Source organism: Ylistrum balloti, unplaced genomic scaffold (genome assembly GCF_031769215.1).
Source record: "Ylistrum balloti isolate Yb309-2 unplaced genomic scaffold, AGI_CSIRO_Ybal_v1 Utg371052, whole genome shotgun sequence".
In the NCBI taxonomy this organism is placed as follows: domain Eukaryota; kingdom Metazoa; phylum Mollusca; class Bivalvia; order Pectinida; family Pectinidae; genus Ylistrum; species Ylistrum balloti.
Genome location: NW_026782582.1, coordinates 271,142 through 297,604, shown reverse-complemented (window position 1 = coordinate 297,604; position 26,463 = coordinate 271,142). Strand labels below are relative to the sequence as shown.

At 36.2% G+C, this 26,463-nt stretch overlaps 2 protein-coding genes across 2 annotated transcripts in view; one reads left to right on the top strand and one right to left on the bottom strand.

Moving 5' to 3' along the window:
• Nucleotides 1-3,190: 3,190 nt before the first annotated feature.
• Nucleotides 3,191-19,552, bottom strand: LOC132560359 (dynein light chain Tctex-type 5-B-like). Its single transcript, XM_060225030.1, has 5 exons — nt 19,480-19,552; nt 15,885-16,007; nt 13,925-13,969; nt 6,934-7,147; nt 3,191-3,532 (listed from the first exon to the last, which is right to left on the bottom strand). The coding sequence occupies exons 2-5, from the start codon at nt 15,986-15,988 to the stop codon at nt 3,329-3,331; spliced, it is 567 nt and encodes a 188-aa protein (XP_060081013.1). The 5' UTR covers nt 15,989-16,007; nt 19,480-19,552; the 3' UTR covers nt 3,191-3,328.
• Nucleotides 19,553-19,972: 420 nt separating this feature from the next.
• The window catches only part of LOC132560353 (guanine nucleotide exchange factor subunit RIC1-like), a 43,464-nt gene continuing 36,973 nt past the window's right edge, over nt 19,973-26,463 (top strand). Inside the window, exons 1-5 of the mRNA XM_060225025.1 lie at nt 19,973-20,113; nt 21,130-21,237; nt 22,800-22,888; nt 23,974-24,081; nt 25,867-26,009. Coding sequence (XP_060081008.1) covers nt 19,973-20,113; nt 21,130-21,237; nt 22,800-22,888; nt 23,974-24,081; nt 25,867-26,009 — 589 coding nt within the window. The remainder of the gene's footprint in view (nt 20,114-21,129; nt 21,238-22,799; nt 22,889-23,973; nt 24,082-25,866; nt 26,010-26,463) is intronic.

Sequence of the window (26,463 nt, the reverse complement as noted above, 5' to 3'; positions counted from 1 at the left end):
ACTATCTTGTTATCGTGGCGTTGTCAATGATGCCTGCTTGGTTCTGCCTATCTCTTCCAGTATAATATGACAATGCTACTATACTAACTGTTCTAATAATGTGTATAAGGTAATTTTATGACAGGATATTTAACAAACCAAAAAAAAAAAAAAATTGCAGGCCAACCATTAAATACCATATGTATATATAACAGCAATTTTTTTTTCATGTTTTAATTGTTCCAAATTTTCCCTCCTTTTCAGAAAATCAATCTTTGTTATATCATTTCAACTTATCAAAATGGTTTACTAGTTTGAAAGTAATTTGTCTGCTGAAATATAGATTTTATATCTCTTCTCATACAAGACTGAATTTGTAATCAAACATCACTTAAAAATGATGACGGTTGTGGTAACAAAGCAGCACAATCTATATATCAATGAAAATATAGATAGAAGAAATCTTACAGGGTGTTTGGCCATGATTTTGAATTTTATTGAAAACTGTTAAACCATACATGAAAATAGTGATACCATGGTCAAGGGCCATCAAATATGTCTTCATAGTTTTTTACAGGCAGTGGCTGTTACTGTTAGGAAATATCATTGGATATACAAGTATAAAACATGATGATGCATGATTTAGGCTGGTCAGAGGCACTTTACAAAATAACGATGTAAATCTGTTTTGATTAGGCTGATTGTATTAATATAATGAGCAAAAAAAAAAGGATCTGAAAACAAAGTTTTTTTTCGAGAAAAAATAATACTGTTGTATTAGATACAATACCGTAAACAGTAACACCTGTATCTATAGCTTTGTTTACATCACAACAAAGGGGCATCTGGACACACAAATGACCGATTTCATAGGTCTCTTTCACAAAGTCATTAATAACATTCAACTGAAAAAGTTTTGTTCACCTTCCATAATATGCATTTGTAAAGTTTTCTTCGCCAAAAAATTTCAATTTCTCTTAATGCGTTCATGTTGGTAACACTAAAGCATTCAGCATCATTAAGAAACTCAAAAGATCTTTATCAATATATCAACTACTTTTACACAGAACAACAAAAACACATGTTCAAAAAGTAAACAAAGAAATAAAGTACAAAAAAATGGTTACCTACTAATTATTTAATTACAAAAATTCAGAATTTTCTTACAATTTAACTGGTTTACTGAGAACAAAATTGAAATCTATGTAAAATGCTTGTCCAATAGAGACAGGTGTAAAACAGCAATAGTGAAATAAGCAGTGAATAAATAGTAATATATAACGGAGGAAAAAATAGAAAACCCAACCCACAATGGCGTCAAAATTGACAAAAAATATCTACTGAAAGTGAACACGTTTTAATCATCAAAATTCATACTTTACAGTCATACATGTACCGTTTGTGCACCTGATCCAAAACCTCAGTGTTTACCTTAGAGAGGTAAGGTTTTGTGTGGCCACACAAGAGTACAACAATCACACTTTTGTATTCATGGCATGTTGGATTTCATCTCATCACAGTTCATTGTGTATATCACAACACAGCACTTAACTACACCATCAGGTGTATATTAGAGTTTGCATACATAACATGATAATTACAAGACCACCCCCTCCCACCCCTTTCCATTTTTCCAGTCAAAGAATCTTGAGTATGGTTCAGTGACCTGTTCTGATCTATCTATGTCCATCACTGGTGTCTGTTAATATTTCCACTTTTCTGAGAAATAAAATGCAGCTATTTCCATGACTAATGACAAATTCAAATTGTAACTTGTATCGTTTCAACTTCCTAGTGGTCTGAAGGGCTTCAGAAATCTTCTTCTCCAGACCAAGATTACTGTTACATCTTAAGAATAAAAACTTCTCCACGGATGGGCAGATTAAATATTGCTTTATCAAATAATGAATTTAATCTTGGCTAGAATTGTTTTCAGTTAGATGACAGTTTGGTCCTATCAAAAATAAGATGTAGCCCACATCCCGGGGGGGCCTGAAGGGATGGGGTAAAACAGAGAAAACTTGCTTATACTTAAAACTCCAGACCGAATTAGTTAAATAAGAAACCTTCGGGCCTGTATTGCTCACCTGGTTTAGTTTGCTGAAATTGCTTCATATCCCATTTTTAGCCCATCTCTTTGTCTCTGGGTGGGATCAGACCCACAAATTATACATAATTGAGATCCCCTTTACCAAGTATGCTTCAAACAAAATATTCATAAAGAAAAGGGATTTTTAAAAATTGGCTCTATTTCTCCTATTTGGCCTTTCTCTCCCACTCGCAGGACAGAGACCCTGCTGTTTATATAAAAACTGATTCCCTTTTCCTAAAGGACAATTCACAACAAATTCTGACATAATCCAATTATCCTTACAGAAGAAGGTTTTGTAAATAATTTGTTCTAATACTCAGCCTGCCCTTCCTGGCCAAAGGAACACAAACCCATTATTTATAAACTAAATCCCCATCACCCAAGGATGCTTCAAACCCAGGAGGGACAGAATCCAGACATGATGAAAGATTTAAAATAATTAGATTATATCCCCTATTTTTTTTCAACCCCAAACAGGCCAAAACTCAGTCTATACAAAATTGATTCCCATTTTTCCTCTATCGGGCCCCATCCACTCTAGAAGGGCAATACCCACTGTTACAAATTTGATCTCACTTCAACCATATAATTAACAAATTCATTGCATTTGTGACCAAGGAAGCATCCTATCACGGGTTTCTAAGAAGAAGTTGAATATATAAATTGTTTACAGACACATGACAAATGATAGATGATGTATGACGATGGAGGAAAGGAAAAATTCTTAAAGAACGGCTAACAGAAGGACGACAGAATACAGCTAGACGCAGGGCGATTTGGTCAGCCCACCAACTACCATGGTGAACTAAAATCTTTTATCTCCACTACACATTCACATTCATACATAATTGTCCATTCATGGTCAAAACCAGTGTCCATGAAATTCAGCAAAAGTCTATTGCACAATCATGGCTGTTTTGATCAAATGTGGGACAATATCTTTAATTTCATCCATATTCAATAAAGGGAATTGCTAACAAAACTCTAAATGCTAACTAACTGATTAATATTCTTCGTAAACTCATAAATATTCAGTGTATCTTTGTACAGTCATATCTATAAAACTTAAATTTGAAAAGTTCATTGAAAATTTAATCATTTAAAAAAAATGTGGCCCTGTGGGCAATTGTGATTGCCAATTAAAAGTAGAATTACTAAAACTGTATTGCAAAAAAAAAAAAAAAACAAAAAAAAAATTTGTTATATGAGGGATGAGCTTGAACACTCCCAGCTCCCAAAGTATGCTACAGATCTAGGTCACTCAAAATACACCCCATACACAGAGCCTATGGCAAATAATTTATTGTTACGGAATTCATAGGAAGAAAATGTATCACATGTCGAGTCCCACAGGCATCGACTGCCGATCCGCAGACCCTGGTTGTTCAGCTGTCCAATGTGGACCAAACAGATGATCTTGAAGCGTGGGATATTCATTTCTCTCACTCGTGTCTTGATGATCTGAAACAGGTCATCATACAATTAAGTGTGAAATTCTTAACAAGATCAAAATATTTACATGTGTTCTCCTTACTCTGGTAATAATGTATGAACTCTTCAGACATACAGACTCTGTCAAACACATTTCAACATTTGAATTGACTAGAAAACACTCATGAACTTCAAATATTAAAAAAAAGGTTCACCTGAGTTATGAAATATTTCAGTCAATTTGACCAATTTTTGCCCCAACCATCAGCCCCTGTAAATATGTGATTACTATCACCATCCCATGCTAATAGTTCTAACCAAGTCTGAATTATTTTCAATGGCTTTTTAACAAATGATGCTCAATAATATGAATTCCTACACAAACTGTGTTAAATTTTACCCAAATGGGAAAATGTGATACACCATGTTTATTAGGTTCACAATTTGGGTGAAGCAGCTGAAGATCCTTCCATGTATGAAGAGTCTTTTAATCTGTCATTTCTGGATATTGAGGGGAAGGTTTTGATATTTTAGTCTATCATTTCTGGGTATTGAGGGGAAGATTTTAGATATTTTAGTCTATCATTTCTGGGTATTGAGGGGAAGGTTTTATTTTATATATTTTAGTCTATCATTTCTGGGTATTGAGGGGAAGATTTTAGATATTTTAGTCTATCATTTCTGGGTATTGAGGGGAAGGTTTTGATATTTTAGTCTATCATTTCTGGGTATTGAGGGGAAGATTTTAGATATTTTAGTCTATCATTTCTGGGTATTGAGGGGAAGGTTTTGATATTTTAGTCTATCATTTCTGGGTATTGAGGGGAAGGTTTTGATATTTTAGTCTATCATTTCTGGGTATTGAGGGGAATGTTTTTGATATTTTAGTCTATCATTTCTGGGTATTGAGGGGAAGATTTTAGATATTTTAGTCTATCATTTCTGGGTATTGAGGGGAAGATTTTAGATATTTTAGTCTATCATTTCTGGGTATTGAGGGGAAGATTTTGATATTTTAGTCTATCATTTCTGGGTATTGAGGGGAAGGTTTTGATATTTTAGTCTATCATTTGTGGGTATTGAGGGGAATGTTTTTGATATTTTAGTCTATCATTTCTGGGTATTGAGGGGAAGATTTTAGATATTTTAGTCTATCATTTCTGGGTATTGAGGGGAAGGTTTTGATATTTTAGTCATCATTTCTGGGTATATTTTATATTTTAGTCTATCATTTCTGGGTATTGAGGGGAAGATTTTAGATATTTTAGTCTATCATTTCTGGGTATTGAGGGGAATGTTTTTGATATTTTAGTCTATCATTTCTGGGTATTGAGGGGAATGTTTTTGATATTTTAGTCTATCATTTCTGGGTATTGAGGGGAATGTTTTTGATATTTTAGTCTATCATTTCTGGGTATTGAGGGGAAGATTTTAGATATTTTAGTCTATCATTTGTGGGTATTGAGGGGAATGTTTTTGATATTTTAGTCTATCATTTCTGGGTATTGAGGGGAAGATTTTAGATATTTTAGTCTATCATTTCTGGATATTGAGGGGAAGGTTTTGATATTTTAGTCTATCATTTCTGGGTATTGAGGGGAATGTTTTTGATATTTTAGTCTATCATTTCTGGGTATTGAGGGGAAGATTTTAGATATTTTAGTCTATCATTTCTGGGTATTGAGGGGAATGTTTTTGATATTTTAGTCTATCATTTCTGGGTATTGAGGGGAAGATTTTAGATATTTTAGTCTATCATTTCTGGATATTGAGGGGAAGGTTTTGATATTTTAGTCTATCATTTCTGGGTATTGAGGGGAATGTTTTTTCTGGGTATATTTTAGTCTATCATTTCTGGGTATTGAGGGGAATGTATTTTAGATATTTTAGGATATTGAGGGGAAGGTTTTGATATTTTAGTCTATCATTTCTGGGTATTGAGGGGAAGATGTTTTTGATATTTTAGTCTATCATTTCTGGGTATTGAGGGGAATATTTTTTTTCTGGGTATTGAGAAGTTTTTGATATTTTCAGTCTATCATTTCTGGATATTGAGGGGAAGGTTTTGATATTTTAGTCTATCATTTCTGGATATTGAGGGGAAGGTTTTGATATTTTAGTCTATCATTTCTGGGTATTGAGGGGAAGGTTTTGATATTTTAGTCTATCATTTCTGGGTATTGAGGGGAATGTTTTTGATATTTTAGTCTATCATTTCTGGGTATTGAGGGGAAGGTTTTGATATTTTAGTCTATCATTTCTGGGTATTGAGGGGAATGTTTTTGATATTTTAGTCTATCATTTCTGGGTATTGAGGGGAATGTTTTTGATATTTTAGTCTATCATTTGTGGGTATTGAGGGGAATGTTTTTGATATTTTAGTCAATTTAGGTATTTTAAGTAATTATTACAGTATTAATGAATGGAATGGAGTATCTTTCTTGTTACTTTTGGCCCAAATCTGGTGGTAATGGTGATGGTGGTTTATGGTGTCCATGACTTTTCCCATTACTGGACGTTGTCCCTGGCAAAGGGAGAGCCATGGAGATCAGAAAACAGGAAAAGTCATAGAAACTCAAACCTGTGTGAGTTTTATCTATATCTATATCTATATCTATATCTGTATCTCAGTACATCTGACTGATTTGGTTATTTTAACCCTATCCTCGGTCTCCAGGGGTCAGTCTGGTTCAACATGCCATCAAACTGCCATCTCATGCAGATAATTCTAAGTTTGTAGTATTTTATGTGATGGCAGTTAAATAAATAATGCTTTAAAGTGGGATTTCCCAATACATACATACTTCCCAATTTTCAAAATTTAGTTGTGAGTTTCCAAATTTTCACCACCCTGCCCCACCTCCAGATTGTATTGATTACTGAGATCCTGTTAGGTCACAAATAACCTCATTATACTTGTCAAACAGAAGCAAAGATGTAAAATTGACCACAGAATCAAAGACTAGTGAGATGACTTCTTGTGATCCTAGTCCATGGTTTTCCCTATTTTATGCTAGACCATAACATTTTTTACTCAGGAGGGAACTTTGACTATCATGGGTTTTTATACAAATACACGAGGGAAACTTCAAAGGAAATATAGGGGTAATACACCTAACTGTGATACAATTCTTATTTCATAACATACGATATCACGATAAAAACAAAATTTCAAATATCATGGACCATTAGATCAATATCTAAACAAGGTGAATTTCTTAAAATAAGTGATTTCATGTTTTTACCCATTTTTTCTAAAGTTGCCTATGTAGCATTGATGTCTTCAGAATTTCATGACCTAAAACTTCTGTTTATTTTGTGCATATTTTAGTTTCATCAATTCTTCATTACCAGCATCCAAGCAGATTACTATTAATTTCAATATCTGTTACATGGTATGATTTCAATCTCTACAGAACAGCAGTCATTACCTCTGATGTCGTTTTTGAGAGCTGACGACATAATTCTGGCTCATATTTTTCATGGCGAAGACAGCTTTCAAGAACGTCACTGATGATACAACGTATCCTGGCAGTAGGAAACTTTTGATTGGGTGCTGTCTGGTAAGAGTTTTCGTATTTGACTGGTGGACGGTAGTGGTCATCATGACCGGGGTCATCAGTGAAAGACACAGTACTCATAGAACTGGAAAAAAGTGAAAGAAGAAAATTAATCATCAGAGAGCATGCAGTTATCTATTAAAGTTGTCACTAGGTTTGAAACAAAATAATTTCTGTGTTCAATATGATATTAAAACCATGTGTATATTGCTGCTTGCTAACTATGATTAAATTATCAATTATTTAAAAACTTCAATAAAATTTAGATATCTGCTGTACAGTAACCATTGGTTTAAATCAGTTTCCATGCATTACTGAAAATGAGATCATTTATCATACTATGAAAATCAAAACTGGACATTGATAAGTAATCCAACAATGAACTCTCATTCCAAAACTGGACAGTTGACACATTAAAAATCCTGATGATAATATTTTTCAAATATAAATGGTGTTTGTATGTCTGATAATAATGTTTGTCAACAAGAGGTCTACTGGACGACCTGTATCACTCACCCGTGATAATTCAAGCTTTCACATCAAAACATTTTCATTTAAACATCACTATGGTCATGCTTTTTTTCTCCAATAGATGGGGATATTAATGCTTACAGCCAAATTTGGTCACACGGGTGAAATTCCTGATAAAGACATCCTGACATTAATTGCCAGGTGAACCATAATGACGATTCTAGTGACATGTTTACTATGACAAGGCTAAGTAGTTTGTTGGTGACTATCACTGGTTAAGTCCTCAATCCACTGTACCATCTCCAATCATACCTTTACTGGAAAATTTTGGAAAGAATGATGAAAAAACATAATTCAGAGAATTACAGTCCTGGCCACTAACTTAACACCTCACCCAGGTGAACTCATTTAGTATGGAGTAGGAAGTGCCAGTGACTAACAGTGAAGGACCTACGACCTGAAACAAACTTTTATGGGTTTTTTTTATGTAGGACAATCCCATATCCTAAACTTTAATTTCCCATGATATGTGACACACAGTCTCACAAAGGTAAACCCATATCACAAATGAAATTTCCTAGAAGTAGTAGTGTAGCAGATAGGGCCCAGATTTTCTTTGATGTAGGTCAAAGGTTAAAATATACCTCAGAGGGACCTTCTTCTGATGTGACACTGTCTCACCATGATGAACATATATCCTAAGTATCCAGTTCTCCTGATTAGTTGTGTTGGACTCTTGGGGACATGACTCAGTGATGGTCAACATTTTTAATTTTCACACATTAATACTACTATCTGCAGGTGACCATATTTCTAAATAAATTTGAATATTTCTCACTTCAGATATATAGAATATACATATATTTCATAAACTGAAGTACATTTAGCCCCTTTTGATGGGAAAATAGGGAACTGTGGTTTTAGGAAAAGCTTAGATTTGATAAAGCATCATGAGACCTTTCCATCCATGTTTATATACAGGCCAATTATTCCATTTCCCTATAAATATATCAAGCTCCAAGGGTGAAGGTCATATCAAACAGCTATCTAATGGTAAAAATCTCAGCCAGACTGAATTATTTCTCACTAAAAATAATCCAAACATCCTTTATTTGAATGGGTTATTTTGCTCAATAAAATGTAGTAAAATTTACCCTTCTGTGGAGTGATATGGGGGACCTAGGGGATATGAAATTTACAATTTTGATAAAACACCATGGGATTTTTTTATCCAATGAGATTGTTTGATTCTACAGCATTTCAGTTTGGAATAGAAGACATCTGAAATATAAGCAAATTTCCCCCTTTATATCCCACCTGCTAGGCCCCAGATATGGGGTCTACATCTTATTTTTCATGCAAACAAAACTCAAACTAATGACAATCACACCAGGCATGGTTGAATATTTTTTCACTGAAAATAAACAAAACAAGGTATCATAAACAGTCCCAATCCCTCAAGGAAGAAATGATATAACAATATTTAGACGATATTTACCATCAGAAGAGGAAAGACAAGGAATGAAACCTAGAATGTTTGCCTAGGAGCTGACATACCCCATGCATTTGGGCTGATTCACTGTAGGGGCTATAAAAATGAGTAAATATATAAAAATACCTAGTATATATGAATCAGTGAAAAATATTTGACCATGACCCCTGATCTTGACCTTTGACACTGTGACCTTGACTTTTTGTTAGTTGACCCCTTTTTAAAAATTCTGACGAATATTGCTTCATAATGTCATAACAAAATATGCATGAGATACAATGAGATACAAAATTTGACTTGACCTCCAACTGAGTAACCTTGCCATACTTGAAAATTTTCAATTAAAATATTTTCTATCTTTAAAAATCTATCCCAACTTGCATACATGTAAAGAGAAGGTTGAAGCTTTCTCTATGGATGGTTGTAATAGTTGTACATACTAAATATAAACTCTGGTACAATTACTTAATAGTAATAGTAATAGGATGGTTGTAATAGTTGTACATACTAAATATAAACTCTGGTACACTTACTTAATAGTAATAGTAATAGGATGGTTGTAATAGTTGTACATACTAAATATAAACTCTGGTACACTTACTTAATTGACAAGGTGTTAATCAACCTCAAAACCTGATCTTTTATAACACATGTATGTAATGCTTGCTATTATCCCTTACCGATTCAAATAGCTAATTAATCCTGTTATTCGTGTACCTAGGTATATGGTATATACAAGATTTGCTGTATATCCTACTTAATCTCAGTCCATTTAGTAATTCTCATGGTTGAGTAAATCTGTTTATTTATTAATTCAGCCTCTGCTGAGTCAATTTCTCATTTCAGTAACTCTCACTGTAGAGCCAATCTGTCTATCTAGTAACTCTCACTAGAGTCAATCTGTCTGTAAAGTAACTCTCACTGTAGAGTCAATCTGTCTATCTAGTAACTCTCACTAGAGTCAATCTGTCTGTAAAGTAACTCTCAATGTAGAGTCAATCTGTCTATCTAGTAACTCTCAGTATGGAGTCAATCTGTCTATCTAGTAACTCTCAGTATGGAGTCAATCTGTCTATCTAGTAACTCTCACTAGAGTCAATCTGTCTGTAAAGTAACTCTCAATGTAGAGTCAATCTGTCTATCTAGTAACTCTCAGTATGGAGTCAATCTGTCTATCTAGTAACTCTCAGTATGGAGTCAATCTGTCTATCTAGTAACTCTCACTAGAGTCAATCTGTCTGTAAAGTAACTCTCAATGTAGAGTCAATCTGTCTATCTAGTAACTCTCAGTATGGAGTCAATATGTCTATCTAGCAACTCTCACTGTTGTAGGAGTCAATCTGTCATTTAAATAACTTTCACTGGAGAGCCAATATGTCTATCTAGTAACTATCAATGTTGAGTCAATCTGTCTATCTAGCAACTCTCACTGTTATAGGAGTCAATCTGTCATTTAAATAACTTTCACTGGAGAGCCAATATGTCTATCTAGTAACTATCAATGTTAAGTCAATCTGTCTATCTAGCAACTCTTAACGTAGAGTAAATCTGTCTTTCTAGCCACTCTCACTAGAGTCAATCTGTCTATCTAGCAACTCTCACTGTTATAGGAGTCAGCATGTCATTTAAATAACTTTCACTGTAGAGTCAATCTGTCTTGTAACTCTTACTGGTGATTACATAATCACTAGGTATCACTTAATCACTAGGTATCACTTAATCACTAGGTATCACTTAATCACTAGGTATCACTTAATCACCAGGTAACACGTAATCACGTTGTATCACGTAATCACTCTGTATCACATAGTCACCAGGTAACACATAATCACCAGGTAACGCGTAATCACTTTGTATCACATAATCACTAGGTATCACTTAATCACTTTGTATCACGTAATTACTCTGTATCAGGTAATCACTCTGTATCACGTAATCACTAGGTATCACGTAATCACTAGGTATCAGGTAATCACTTTGTATCACGTAATCACTAGGTTTCACGTAATCACTAGGTATCACGTTATCACTTTGTATCACGTAATTACTCTGTATCACGTAATCACTAGGTATCACGTAATCACTAGGTATCACGTAATCACTAGGTATCACGTTATCACTTTGTATCACGTAATTACTCTGTATCACATAATCACTCTGTATCACGTAATCACCAGGTATTACGTAATCACTCTGTATATGTAATCACTAGGTATCACTTAATCACTAGGTATCACTTAATCACTAGGTATCACTTAATCACTTTGTATCACGTAATCACTAGGTATCACGTAATCACTAGGTATCACGTTATCACTTTGTATCACGTAATTACTCTGTATCACGTAATCACTAGGTATCACGTATTTACTAGGTATCACGTAATCACTAGGTATCACATAATCACTAGGTATCACGTAATCACTCTGTATACGTAATCACTAGGTAACACGTAATCACTCTGTATCACGTAATCACTAGGTATCACGTAATCACTAGGTATCACGTAATCACTAGGTATCACGTAATCACTAGGTATCACGTAATCACTAGGTATCACGTAATCACTCTGTATCAGGTAATCACTCTGTATCACGTAATCACTAGGTAACACGTAATCACTTTGTATCACGTAATCACTAGGTATCACTTAATCACCAGGTAACACGTAATCACTAGGTATTTGCTTTTTGTAACTTATCTGGTTTCATAACTTCACCATATATATACTCAACAAAAAAAGAAAGGTTAACATGTTTCTTTGGCGAATACCTGTAAATGAGTGAAAACAAAATGACGTTTGTGCAATATTAGAAAATGGTAATGTTCAAGCGTGAAAGTCTGTATTAGCGAAAGAGCTGCACAAGGTTTTCTACGACTAACTTGTATCTTCACTTGAATTTCATAAACATTCAAACTGACAACTGTTCCTTAGATCCTTAGGACTTAGAAATCACCAAATCTTACTATCTATCAACTTTATCATTATGCCCCGGCTGTCACAAGTACAGAGAGAAAGGGCTGTAGGCATGATCCAGGCTGGGGAGTCTCGCCGTCGAGTTGCACGGCATTTTGGTTGCAGTGTAAAGACAATTGGCCAATTGGTAAGTCATTTAAACCAAACTGGGTCAACATCCGCTTCATAAAACGACCACCAAGGATGACCGTCGTATACGATTGATACACTTGTGCAATCGATTCGTAACCGCAGTAGAGACTACAAGGCCATTGTTTGGGCGTCGTGTGTCTCCCCAAACAGTCTGCAACAGGTTGAGGGCCTACCAATTGAAAGTGCGGCGTCCCTACACTGGACCCAATTTGTTGCGACGTCACCGTAATAATCGGCGTAACTGGACCCGTGTTCACCATCGTTAGGCCTTACGACAATGGAACAATGTTCTGTTTTCAGATGAGTCCAGGTTTTGTTTGCAACACGGTGACGGAAGGCGCAGAGTGTGGAGGCGACGAGGGGAGCGTTTTGCGAACTGCTGCGTCGCAGAACGGGACCGCTTTGGCGGCGGAAGTGTAATGGTTTGGGGTGGTATTTGTGGGGGGACTCGTACCAGGCTTGTTGTGTTAAATGGCAATTTAACCGGCATTCGATATCGGGACGAAATTTTAAGACCAGTGGTTCTGCCATTCTTAAGACACCATGGCATTGGCGCCATTTTTCAACAGGATAACACACCAGCGCACACCAGTCGCGTCAGCAGAACTTTCTTGCAGCAGAATAACGTACAGGTGTTAGATTGGCCATCTAAATCACCTGATTTGTCACTGATTGAGCATGTCTGGGACGTTCTTGGGCGATGCGTGAGAGAACGTCAAAATCAGCCGCCAAACTTTCAGGAGCTGGCCCAAGCCTTGATCGCTGAATGGAACAACATCTCTCCTCGAATTATCCGCCGGTTTGTGAGTTCCATGCGACGACGCTGCAATGCTGTTTACTTCACAAATGGTGGCCATACCCGTTATTAATGGTGTTACCTTTGAAATTGACCCCAACGTCCTTTACAGTCGAATAAAATCAAGTGAACGCAAAGTTTTATAATGAACCATGACTGCAGTTTTATCAGAATTGATCAATTACTTTATTCATACATGATTGGTAAGGATTTATGAAGGGGTTAATTAATTAATCACAGAATAAAGTAGTGTTACCTTTCTTTTTTTGGTTTAGTACATATCAATATCATTATATTAGATATTCATTAGCTGAAGACATAAAAAAACCAACTAGCTAACATCACAACTCATCAATGTGGAGTCAATCTGCCCCTGAAGTTACTCTTACTGTGGAGTCAATCTGTCCTTGAAGTTACTCTCACTGTGGAGTCAATCTGTCCTTGAAGTTACTCTCACTGTGCAGTCATTCTGTCCTTGAAGTTACTCTCACTGAGGAGTCAATCTGTCCTTGAAGTTTCTTTCACTGTGGAATCAATCTGTCTATTACGTAACTCTTAATGTAGAGTCAACCTGTCCCTTAAATTAAATAATTCTGAGAGTGGAGTCAATCTGTACTTTTAATAACAATCACTGTAGAGTCAATCTGTCCCTGAAATAACTCACTGTGGAGTCAATCTGTCCCTGAAATAACTCACTGGAGTCAATCTGTCTATTACGTAACTCTCACTTTCTGGCCAGGCGAGCTAAAAATTATCAAAACATGCAGCATAAGGTTTATAAAAATCCACTTTTTCTACATGTGATATGATGTACTTTGAAGATCCTACAATTTCTCGATCAAATATTTCAAAATAATTTTTTTCCGATATCAATATCTAAAATCTGTTAGAGTACATCACATCACTAAAACTGGCAGTTACAAATCAAACCAAGCAAACAAAACAAAAGTCTCCTGTTAACACAAGCATGCAATAACAGTATACCAGCATTTACCATTCTCCCAGCAGACTTTTGTCAATGCTTTTTTCTACAGGTAGACTGCAAAGAAAATTTACCTTCAATATACATATAAAAACAATCACAACAATCACACTCACATTACTTATGTAGGTGCATGATGGGAGCTTGAGCAATATCCTTTTTGTCATTTTGAGATTATTTTTGTCCACAATTGTAGATCTCGTATAAATATATATATATATATATATATTTTTACAAGACATAAAGAATCAAAACAGAATTTAATAATTAACTGAAAATTAAATACATGTATCAACAGATTTGAAATTCTATAAACAAATAATAAATCTATAAAACATATATTTAGTTTTTCTTACTTGTCATGCATTATTATATGAGCCATTCAAATTATATAGTGAAAACTGCTTAATATCATGGTCCATCTGTCATGAAAAGATGTGATAATAACCAGAATGTAACATTAACAGCTGACACATTTTTTTCTAATTTCTAATCCCAGAAGTGAACTTTCGGATGTGCAAAACTAGCAACCCTTCAGTCTCTAGCCAGACACTCTATCGCTCAACTTACGAGAAACTCCCACTAACCGCAGCTAATAAAGCAAACTGTACTCTCAAATTCTACACTGCTCCCTACTTCATAAAGTCTTAGACCCCAATGACAACAACAACCCAGGTTCAATATCTCCAAGGAAGCATCTCAATCCCCTATAGCTTCTACCTTTGGAGTGGTCAGTGGCACCAAATCTACAAGAGGAATGAAATCCTCTTGCCACGACTGTGATTTGAACTAACGACCCTTTGGTCTCTAGTCCCTCCTTCACAAATAGATTGCTTGAAGACAAACATTTATAATTTGCTTTGTTTTTTCCCATAAGAACAGAAATACAGAATTTTTTTCTAATTTTTGTTTGTTTATTCTTTGAGTGATCATGTCAGATTTACAGTTTACACATGTTCAAATTTGTATGTAAAAATATGTGTGATCAGCTGATATTTACCTTATACCTCATTCATCCAATACTTTAGCAGGCTCCATGATAGGGCATCATTGTACAGTTCATAAATATACATACACAGTGTGTTTGAGGAATTTTTTTTGTAAGATTGCTTTCATCAAGCATTGCCAACAAAAAATAGAATATCGATTAATGATCACCTTTGAAATGCCACGTTTTATTGGCTGTTATTAGTGGTTATTTTTAATGGCCAATCAGATGTCATGAAACATGACATAGGGACAACCCAGTTTGAGAACATTTTTATTGTCACCTTACCAGTACTCTTGGTAATTTAAGCAATAAATCACTTGATGAAATGTTAATATTCTAACATTGTGACCAAATGGATCTTTTTAATCTAACACCTCAGCAAATATATGTAACAGACCATTATGTGTTTCGGAGCAGTCATTTTATCACATGAACTATCGCCTTACGTGGCCTTGCACCCAGATGAATTTGGATGCTCTAGCATGCTACACATGGAAGAAAACTGTGATTAATTTATTTAACATGAAATATTAAAAGAATAGATTTCATTGGCATTTCTACAAGCCAAACATTCTTCCGGATCTAAAACAACAACCCATCAATCCATCTGTGGATACCCATGTTTTGATATTGTTTGTTAAAAGAATTGTAATTCACCATCTATAGTAGGCCACACCTCAATGCAATTATTTTGATATGGAAGTCCAAACATACACATCTTATACTAGTAAAACGATAATTTCAAAATTATCACTTTTGAAGACTCATTTCTGATTTGAATGAAGAAGTGAGTTGCAGACTGTCATGTGCAAAAAAAAAAAAAAAAAAGTGTAATTGAAAAGTACAAACCCATATTCCACATATTAAAAGTATATTGGAATAGTTTTACAGTAGAAAATTATCACACAAACTGGTGAATGACAGATGGAGGGACAACACGATTACGTATAGTCCCCGCCGAGTTTCTAATTATATACCTACCCCAAGTTTTTGCCTCGGTGAACATCACTGCTGGCCAGAGAAGACATGGACCCTTGCTTCTTCAGCAGACGGGCCGCCTTGTCGCGTGCTACATCACTGGTCATGGTTGATTAGTTTATTGCACTGAAATATATGCAAATAAAATTATTTTCATAAAAAATTTTGTTGGAAATGAAAGTAAGACATTTATAGGTGTTACAATTTCAGCTAAAAGAAAATTAATTAGAAGATAGCTTTTAGCTCATCAGAATTGCCAACTTAGCATATGACATAGCATGGTGTCTGTCTTCCTTTGGTCAGAAACATCCTTGGAGGAAGGTAAACCAGTTTGAACAAGAAGCCCATAGGTACTATATTGTTCAACTGGTTTTGCTTGAGAGAAATTGCTTTATCCAAACTAAATGAAAAGGATTCTATGCTAATTTCCCTGTTAAGGTCTCGCTTTTGCTCCCAGAGTCATGACACCAATTTATAGCTACAGGGCTAATTATGTCGGTTGCTATGTTACCTAATGATGAAAATGAAAAATCACAAATGATTTTAAAATTGCATTGACGAGAGTGAAATATTTTCATAATACACAGCTGTAGTAAATTGTATCACCAATTTAGGTCATGACAAGTCATCCCATTCCTGACACTGGATTAATTATGTACTTGAAGAAGGTGTAAACTTCTATGTTTCCAGGGAAAACTGTGTAGCTGTTCCTAAGTATTTGTGGATCAGTAAAATTGTCCAATAAATCACATTGGACTAGTGTCATGGTAGCTGCTGTGTCCACTACTGCATTGCAACAGAGGTCATTATTCATTCCAATGTCACCGCTAGGAATTGAACCTAGGACCTTTGGCTTACGAGTCTGATGTTCAACCGATCGAGCTAAGGAGTTCTCTCTAGCGGAGTGGTATAGTGTGGCTAGTATTTTACCAGGGGTACAACTTGGACAGGAGTTCTGTTGAGGGTTAGTGGTATAGTGTGGCTAGTATTTTACCAGGGGTACAACTTGGACAGGAGTTCTGTTGAGGGTTAGTGGTAAAGTGTGACTAGTATTTTACCAGGGGTATAGCTTGGACAGGAGTTCTGTTGAGGGTTAGTGGTATAGTGTGGCTAGTATTTTACCAGGGGTATAGCTTGGACAGGAGTTCTGTTGAGGGTTAGTGGTAAAGTGTGGCTAGTATTTTACCAGGGGTATAGCTTGGACAGGAGTTCTGTTGAGGGTTAGTGGTAAAGTGTGACTAGTATTTTACCAGGGGTATAGCTTGGACAGGAGTTCTGTTGAGGGTTAGTGGTAAAGTGTGACTAGTATTTTACCAGGGGTATAGCTTGGACAGGAGTTCTGTTGAGGGTTAGTGGTAAAGTGTGACTAGTATTTTACCAGGGGTATAGCTTGGACAGGAGTTCTGTTGAGGGTTAGTGGTAAAGTGTGACTAGTATTTTACCAGGGGTATAGCTTGGACAGGAGTTCTGTTGAGGGTTAGTGGTATAGTTTGGCTAGTATTTTACCAGGGGTATAGCTTGGACAGGAGTTCTGTTGAGGGTTAGTGGTAAAGTGTGACTAGTATTTTACCAGGGGTATAGCTTGGACAGGAGTTCTGTTGAGGGTTAGTGGTAAAGTGTGACTAGTATTTTACCAGGGGTATAGCTTGGACAGGAGTTCTGTTGAGGGTTAGTGGTATAGTTTGGCTAGTATTTTACCAGGGGTATAACTTGGACAGGAGTTCTGTTGAGGGTTAGTGGTAAAGTGTGACTATTATTTTACCAGGGGTACAGCTTGGACAGGAGTTCTGTTGAGGGTTAGTGGTATAATGAGGCTGCTGCCCTCTATATTGTACTGGCAATAAGAGTTCCAAGACAACGAGGTGTATCATACACAGCGCCATTTATTGTAACCACATGGTTGTATTACTCAACACAAGACAATAGGCAGGTTCGATAGAGGAACCAATACTACGTGTACAATAGGTTCGGTAGGTGAACCATATAAATATTACTGTAACAAAATAGGGTTTTGATATATTGTTACAAAATGTGGTTTCGATAGTATTGTTAAATCACATACATAAGTCAATAATCTTTGACTGACTGGTTGATTAATTTTATCAATACGTAATATCCGGTAGACTGGAGGAGAATTATGAATGCACACCGATATTTCGTAACTGTATTTACAGTGGACAGCACTGATATCTTCTGATCATGTAAGTCTATTCTGTAAAACAGCTGGATTTTCATATGGGACTGGTTGAAATAAGTTAGCTTAAACAATAGTTTGTTTAATGTTCAATAGTATATCAATATAACACATATAGGTAGTTCACAGGGGTGTGGACAATTACTCGTATATATACATTTAGGTTGTTGTAGTCTGGGCCCCGAGAATCTTATTAGTGGATGTACAGCTTCGGCCAGTTAATCAATTAGAGACTATTCCCACTTCCTTGATAATCAAACTTATGCAATTTCCTGTTGGGACAGTGGTCACCTAGTAGTAGAGTAATTATTAGGGTCTATTTCAAGTAACAAATAAGCAGGGGGAATCTCAACCTTGCACCTCGAGTACAGGTGGCTATACTTCAACAATCGTATCATCTAGCAACAAGTGAAATCCATATTAGGGGATGGCCGCACAAGCTTGGTCAAAAGTAAGATAAAAGGGGAGATCTTTTTAGTTAGAACACATGGCCTTGGGGGAGCCAACCAGATAAACAGTTCTGATTGGAGACACAGCGCGAAGTGCTAGTATGAGTATATGAACTCTGTATGTTGATGAGATTTTGCTTTTGTACATGTAACATTATCATTATTCAACATGTAATAAACATGGCTATTACCAACAAGTATGTGTGTTTATGCCTGCTGAGTTACATTACGTTACACCCTCAACAACCACTAGCCTCATCCCTCTTATAGGCAATTGGTCCCTTGATAGTGTTGGCAATTGAGTTGCAGACCTTCATCTACCTGCTAAGTTTCCATTGGGTTCTAGGGATATGGAGCGAGGTCTCTGTGAGTTTTGGACCTCTATCCTTTCGTTGTTGCTCCGTCATTGATCCCAATAAAAGTCTGTACAGGGCCTAGTTTTCTATCCCTCTCTATATGTCCCTGATGAAATTGTGATCAGCCAGACATGGTGGCGTTTTTTATTGACACAAACATTTCATTTTATACACGATGTGGCCTTTCCATTGATAAAATGCCAGTTCGGAAGTACTTACAAATTGTTGTATTTGCACTCCGTTTCCTAAAAATGCGAATTAGGGACACTCTACTGAAATATGAATCTAAAATTATCGTTGATTCAAAAATATTGACGATTGTCCCGGTGTATATACTAGTATATTTTGTGAGGAAACGAAGAAACTTCGGTATTCGCCATCATATGCATATATACCATATGGGCATACGACTAAAATTCCGTATCGTGAAAATCGGAGAAATACGGCACACGCTCGTTTTGTTTATAACATTAAGTGATATTAGCGTGAACATCACGTGAAACAAATTTCTATCAAACTAATCCACACAAAAAACACAAGAGCATAAAAATTATCATATTTGAATGCCGAGTTATAAATTTATGACAGTAAATACATACCACTTCCACGTCTTATTTCAGTTCAGATGATACCGATGACAATGTGAAAATAGAAGAATGCAGTCAGTGTCTTCAGTTGCTTGGAGACTAGATGCTGTTTTGTGGCACGAAAGGCAATGTCTCGATTTCGGGACAGGTGCCCGTTACATGAAGTATTTTATTTTCATTTGTCAACAAATGTTTGGTTCATTTCTATACATATATATTGATCTCTGTTAATTTTTACACAATTTGTGCTATCAAATATATTGAAATGGTTCAAAATAGTAGAAATAAATATATTCGAATTTGTGCTCATGTATCCCTACGTGTCAATAAAAACGGGAAACACCTTTGCGTTATTCCAACATTAAACTGTAACAAGGATTTTCATTAACCGTGGAATTTCCTAACTGTCCAATCAGCGACGCCCTTCTAAGTATAATATCTGAGCAATATGGCTACCTGAGATGTCGTTGTGGCAGGGATCTGGTGGAACTAGCGTAGATAAACAATGTATTTTCCCATTGGATGGCCTAAATATTTAAAAGAAACGCAGAAAGATTCCCCCCAGCTTCACTATGTTATTAGTAACTGTGATAGAATGCTATTCGCTGTACTTTCGGAGGATACATTAAGTGTTTGGTATTGCAAGGTAAGAAACGAATGGTAAAGTGGTAAGGTATTCCACTACTATGCTCCCCATAACGATGTAATACTTCTTTGACCCGAGATCCATGTTCATCAGTTTGTATCCATTTATGCCATTGTACCATTTGTTATTTTTGTTGTCCTTCATAGTTTGCCACATAGGTTTTTAGACCGTTATGTCTTTCGGAGCGGGTAATATGTCAAGTTGTATCCTGTGAACTTTTGGGATCTTAGCCTGTGTGATAGCGTACTGGGTAAATTTAGGTCATTTACTTTATCATGGTCATGGTAAAGTGAAGCCCAGTAATTTTTGGGACTCATGATTTTCCTGTGGGCGTCACTCAAATTTTGAGAGCTCACTATATCAGTTACAGGGAATTCACTGTTGTGGTGGCTGTTTACCGTAAACACCTTTTCGTGATGGGTAGTTACAGGGAATTCACTGTTGTGGTGGCTGTTTACCGTAAACACCTTTTCGTGATGGGTAGTTACAGGGAATTCACTGTTGTGGTGGGTATTTACAGGGAATTCACTGTTGTGGTGGGTAGTTACAGGGAATTCACTGTTGTGGTGGGTATTTACAGGGAATTCACTGTTGTGGTGGGTATTTACAGGGAGTTCACTGTTGTGGTGGCTGTTTATCGTAAACACCTTTTTGTGATTGGTAGTTACATGGAATTCACTGTTGTGGTGGGTATTTATCGTAAACACCTTTTTGTGATGGGTAGTTACAGCGAATTCACTGTTGTGGTGGGTATTTACTATAAACACCTTTTTGTGATGGGTAGTAACAGGGAATTCACTGTTGTGGTGGCTGTTTATCGTAAACACCTTTTTGTGATGGGCAGTTACAGGGAATTCACTGTTGTGGTGGGTATTTACAGGGAGTTCACTGTTCTGATAGGTATTTACAAGGAATACCCCATTGTTTTGGGTTTTTACAGGAAGCTCCCAGTTTAGGTGGGTATTTAGATGGAACATCCTGTTGTGGTGGTCATTTACATGAGATTTTTGTTACAGCCCACAGTACAGATTGTAAACTACACACAGTCACAACGTGACCTTGCCTGTATTGGAGGATTCAGTGTGGCAGAATGGAAGCCCGACTCCTCAATGATTGCTGTCATGGTAAGATGATTATTTCTGCCTCAATCATAAGTTTATCAAATTTATGCTAATATGTTAAAGAAAATTAGTGTATCTATTATTAAATTTTATGAGTATTATTTTTAGCTCAGATGACACAAAGTGAGCTTATGGTATGATGAAGGGTCTGTTGTCCATTTACTTTTAACATCGTTAACATCTAAGCAAACTGAGTACTTATAATGGTTAATAACACTGACCTATTAATCAATAGTGGTCAAACTTTTAAGAGCTTCTCAAGTTCCAGAAGACCCAGAGGCTGAACATTACTCACATTTTCATTGAATTTACCGAAAATATGCCACAAAAATACTTAAAATGACATGCCTCCTAACACTTCTGTCAAAGCATATCAGAGATTTCAAAATATATTCTTGTGTACCTTAATGGTGCCTTAAAAGTCCCTAAAATATGCCTCCTTGCTACCCTGTCTAGGTATTAGGGGGGACTATTGTGGCTAGAAATCTATACCCCCATTACCATTGCAGTTTTCTGGAGGCTATTGTGATACTGTTATAATAGTTTTTAGGTCAACCAGTCTGAAGGACTGGTGAGATAATGCTATACAGCAGTATCTGTCATCTGTCTCAACTTCTCTCCTTTAAATCACTCTTAGTCAGTATGACTGAGAGGATTTTGACCAGATTTGGGCAAAAGCATCACTGGAGAAAGGTGGAACAAATTTTGTATAATTGGTGGGTCTCGGCCCCTAGGGGCCAAAGGTGCAGATGAACTATTTAAAGTTAATACATAAGTAAATAAAATTATTCAAAATTGTGTTCAGCTAGACATAAGTCAGATTTGTAATCATAATTTAAATGTCAGAATGAGACCCGCTTAATTTATTACTGACATTAATGGACAAGTAGCCAGAGGCATTTTGTGGTTACTAAACTACTACACATGTCCATGTAATAATTTGTTCCCTGGTTATATAAGTAATTACCTGAGGGCTATCTAAGTAGTCAGTAAGAAGGTCATTGTAACCTTATCCTGTGGAAAACAATCTAATCTATTACCATTTATGTGTATAAGACCATATCAGCTGCTCAAGTGTTATTTAATATTTATTGGCCTTTTGTATAATGGGTAATGTTGCTTTTCTAACACTTTCATGATGTTTAAGTCTGCAAAGATGGAGAAGAATTTTGTATAAACAGTGGTCTAGACACTGCGCGAGGGGCTAGGCCCAATAGGGGAAAAAGAGTGAATTCTGTAAATTTTGCCCAAATTTGGCTTGAAGCGCTCTTGGGTGAGGGGAGGGCCTTGTAGGTAAAATAGATGTAGGTGTTTTATACTTTTCCTTCCTTTAGTACAAATTAATCAGTTTCAGCAAACTAAACCAGCTGAGCAATACAGGCCTTATAGACCTCTTGGTTTTATTTTGTACATGTTGATTTTCCTAATGATTTACATCATACAATATATGTAAACTTTGGGAAAAAATCTTCAGTATTAAGACTTTCAGCAACAGCAGCACATATGAGAAATTTTTAATTCAATTACATGTACAGTCACAATGTTGTAATATTGATGTTTCACAGACGACCAGACAACATGTGATGTTTTTCAAAGTGGACCTGGATATTTCTGTCCCCAATCATCACTGCCTTTATGTACAACAGGAGGGCAGGTAAGTCATTTAGTACACTGGTGCCCTGATTTATGTTAATCTTTCCTTTTGTTTTTGCCGTGGAACATTTTCAGGTCTAAACATTGATTTGATAGAGAAGTCAATAAAGCATTCATAGAAAATTGAAAACAATAATTTTCAAGTTTGTATGCACCCAAGTTTGAAAGACAGAGGCCATAATGATTTTGGTCTGATTGTCAGTCGGTCTGCTTGTTTGTTTTAGGGTTTTTAGGGTTTTAGCTTACCTGGTCCGAAGAATTGGTGAGCTTATGCTGTGGCGAGGCGTCAAGCATCCAGTGTCCTTCAATTGTTTTTACCGAAAAATTACTGCTAGTCTTGAACGACTGAGTATATTTTGACCAAGTTTAAGCGGGCCCAAAAATGGGGGAAATTTTTCAAGTCCTTTCCTGTTGGAATGAATGGATATTGCCTAACATTGATCTGAAGCATCCTTGGGTAAAGGTGAATCAGTCTTATAAAAACGTTAGGCCTTGACCCCTTGGAGTTGGTGGGATGGGTCACAAAAGGGGAAATATATGAAATTCTTTAAAATCCTTGTCCTGTAGGAATGACAGAATTTTGCCCAAATTTGGTCTGAAGTGTTACTTAGTGAAGGGGAATCTATATGTATAAATAGTGGGTCTCATCCTTCTAGTGTTGGTGAGATGGGCTGTAATACGGCAAATACATAAATCTGGCTCAACTTTGGTATACCCACTGGAGCAGACATGGGGATTACAATCTGGAAAATAAAGCGAATTCACATTAATGTTCTTATTTTTTAGGAACAATTGAAATATTCTTAGGCGAAGGGATCTTACTTTTTTTTTGTAAATGATGCATTTGATTCCCATTGGGCAGAGGGGCATAGTTGGGGAAAAAGATATAAATCATTAAAATGCATTTCATTTAGTTTAAATGAAACACTTCCAGTGAATTAAACCAGGTGAGCGTTACAGGCCTCTTGTTACTTGCAGTTGCATCTCTAATATGGTATGTTGACATTGTTGTTTCCCTAGTGAGAACTTGTGTTTTCCTGACCTAGTGTTTATCATGGTAAACTACAGTAATGACTTATGTTACAGAGCTCACCCATCAAAACAGGACTTGAATGGTATTCCAGATAGTGACAGTGTTCCAGCCATCAAACTGACTGCTGTATTTCAGCTCAAACTCGCAAGTCAAATCACATGGTCAGTAACCAAATGCTTTTAGATGATTTGGATGTCATCAATGTACTACAGAGTATGGAGTTTAAGTTTCAAGATGTTAGCATAATAACAGCCATGAAAATTACTTGCCATACACATATTGACTTCCTAACACAGTTAAAAAAGACTGTAAAATTCGCTAATATCGCACAAAATTTGTATTGGAGGGGATAATATTACGAGATTTGATTGTTGCAAATGTTTGTTTACTGTTCAATAATTGAAGAAAATGCTGATTCTTACATTTGTAGAAAATAAATTAGTGTACATATACAAGCAAAATTAACTTACTGGGTATCACAACCTTGAGGAAACTGTTTAATTAACAAGAACTAGACAGAACTTCTAGCTATCTCCCTATAGACCAGGACTAGACAGAACTACTAGCTATCTCCCTATAGACCAGGACTAGACAGAACTACTAGCTATCTCCCTATAGACCAGGACTAGACAGAACTACTAGCTATCTCACTATAGACCAGGACTAGACAGAACTACTAGCTATCTCCCTATAGACCAGGACTAGACAGAACTACTAGCTATCTCCCTATAGACCAGGACTAGACAGAACTACTAGCTATCTCCTTATAGGCCAGGACTAGACAGAACTTCTAGCTATCTCCTTATAGACCAGGACTAGACAGAACTACTAGCTATCTCCTTATAGGCCAGGACTAGACAGAACTACTAGCTATCTCCTTATAGACCAGGACTAGACAGAACTACTAGCTATCTCCTTATAGACCAGGACTAGACAGAACTTCTAGCTATCTCCCTATAGACCAGGACTAGACAGAACTTCTAGCTATCTCCTTATAGACCAGGACTAGACAGAACTTCTAGCTATCTCCTTATAGACCAGGACTAGACAGAACTACTAGCTATCTCCCTATAGACCAGGACTAGACAGAACTTCTAGCTATCTCCCTATAGACCAGGACTAGACAGAACTACTAGCTATCTCCTTATAGACCAGGACTAGACAGAACTACTAGCTATCTCCCTATAGACCAGGACTAGACAGAACTTCTAGCTATCTCCTTATAGGCCAGGACTAGACAGAACTACTAGATATCTCCTTATAGACCAGGACTAGACAGAACTACTAGCTATCTCCCTATAGACCAGGACTAGACAGAACTACTAGTTATCTCCTTATAGACCAGGACTAGACAGAACTACTAGCTATCTCCCTATAGACCAGGACTAGACAGAACTACTAGCTATCTCCTTATAGGCCAGGACTAGACAGAACTACTAGCTATCTCCCTATAGACCAGGACTAGACAGAACTACTAGCTATCTCCCTATAGACCAGGACTAGACAGAACTACTAGCTATTTATAGGTCCAAGCATCAAATTTGTCCACACCTTTAAATGTCTTCTTCTGATTAACCAAAAGACACATATTTGGCTGATAGGTTCCTAGGATAAAGCCCAACCAATTTTATGAAAAGAAATGACCTTGACCTATATTCAAAATGACAGAGGTAGAAACATTTTTTTTCTGATTTACCATTCCCAGTGCAAGGTTTACAGGAGTCCAATTAATAGAGCTTAGTGTAAGAAGCTTAAAGCTATTTTAGAAATTGGTTAAAATTGATTGGGTGTGCCCACTTTGAATGCCAATGGTGTATATGTTAATATATTTGTAATGAACATTGATTGTATTTTTGATGAACATTGAATATCAGATGAGCAATGCAGGCCCATTTAGCCTCTTTATGTCTGTAGAATACACACAGAACTTTCTGTTGATATTATAGGTGTTTATGTGTGAGGGATGATCTTGTGGTCGCCACAGCTGATGGTTGTCTGAATCGGGTCAAGTGGAATGGCACACTCAATGCCAAGGTTTGCTTAGTCCTTCAGGATATTCCAGTATCTTTAGACTTCCAGAAAACAAAAGGTAGGTCTTTACTGTACCTATACATAGTAAGACTGTTAAGGTGCCATTTACATAGAGACTTAGTGATGTTATCAGAGTAGATGTACAAAGGAACTGTTGAGATATAAAGACATTTATGGTATTGCAATATGTAGTATATAAGATTGTAAATTATATAAATACATCTAGAGGTTGTAATTTGTAATGAAAATACTGTTTTTGAGTCAATTGTGTTGATAAAGAAATAGCAGCAACAAAATTGTGTTCTAGTGCATCTGTGTCTTTATGTGATCCTGTGCCATCTGTCAGTCTTAAGGCTTTCCACATTTTTTAGATCAAACTTGCCTGATATGATCCTTCGATGTTATTAACCAAGTTATATTAGATTTTTGGTAAATCCAGATTTCAATATGGCCACCATGGCTGCCATCTTGAGAAACACATTTGAACTTCTCAAATTTTATTGGTGCCATTG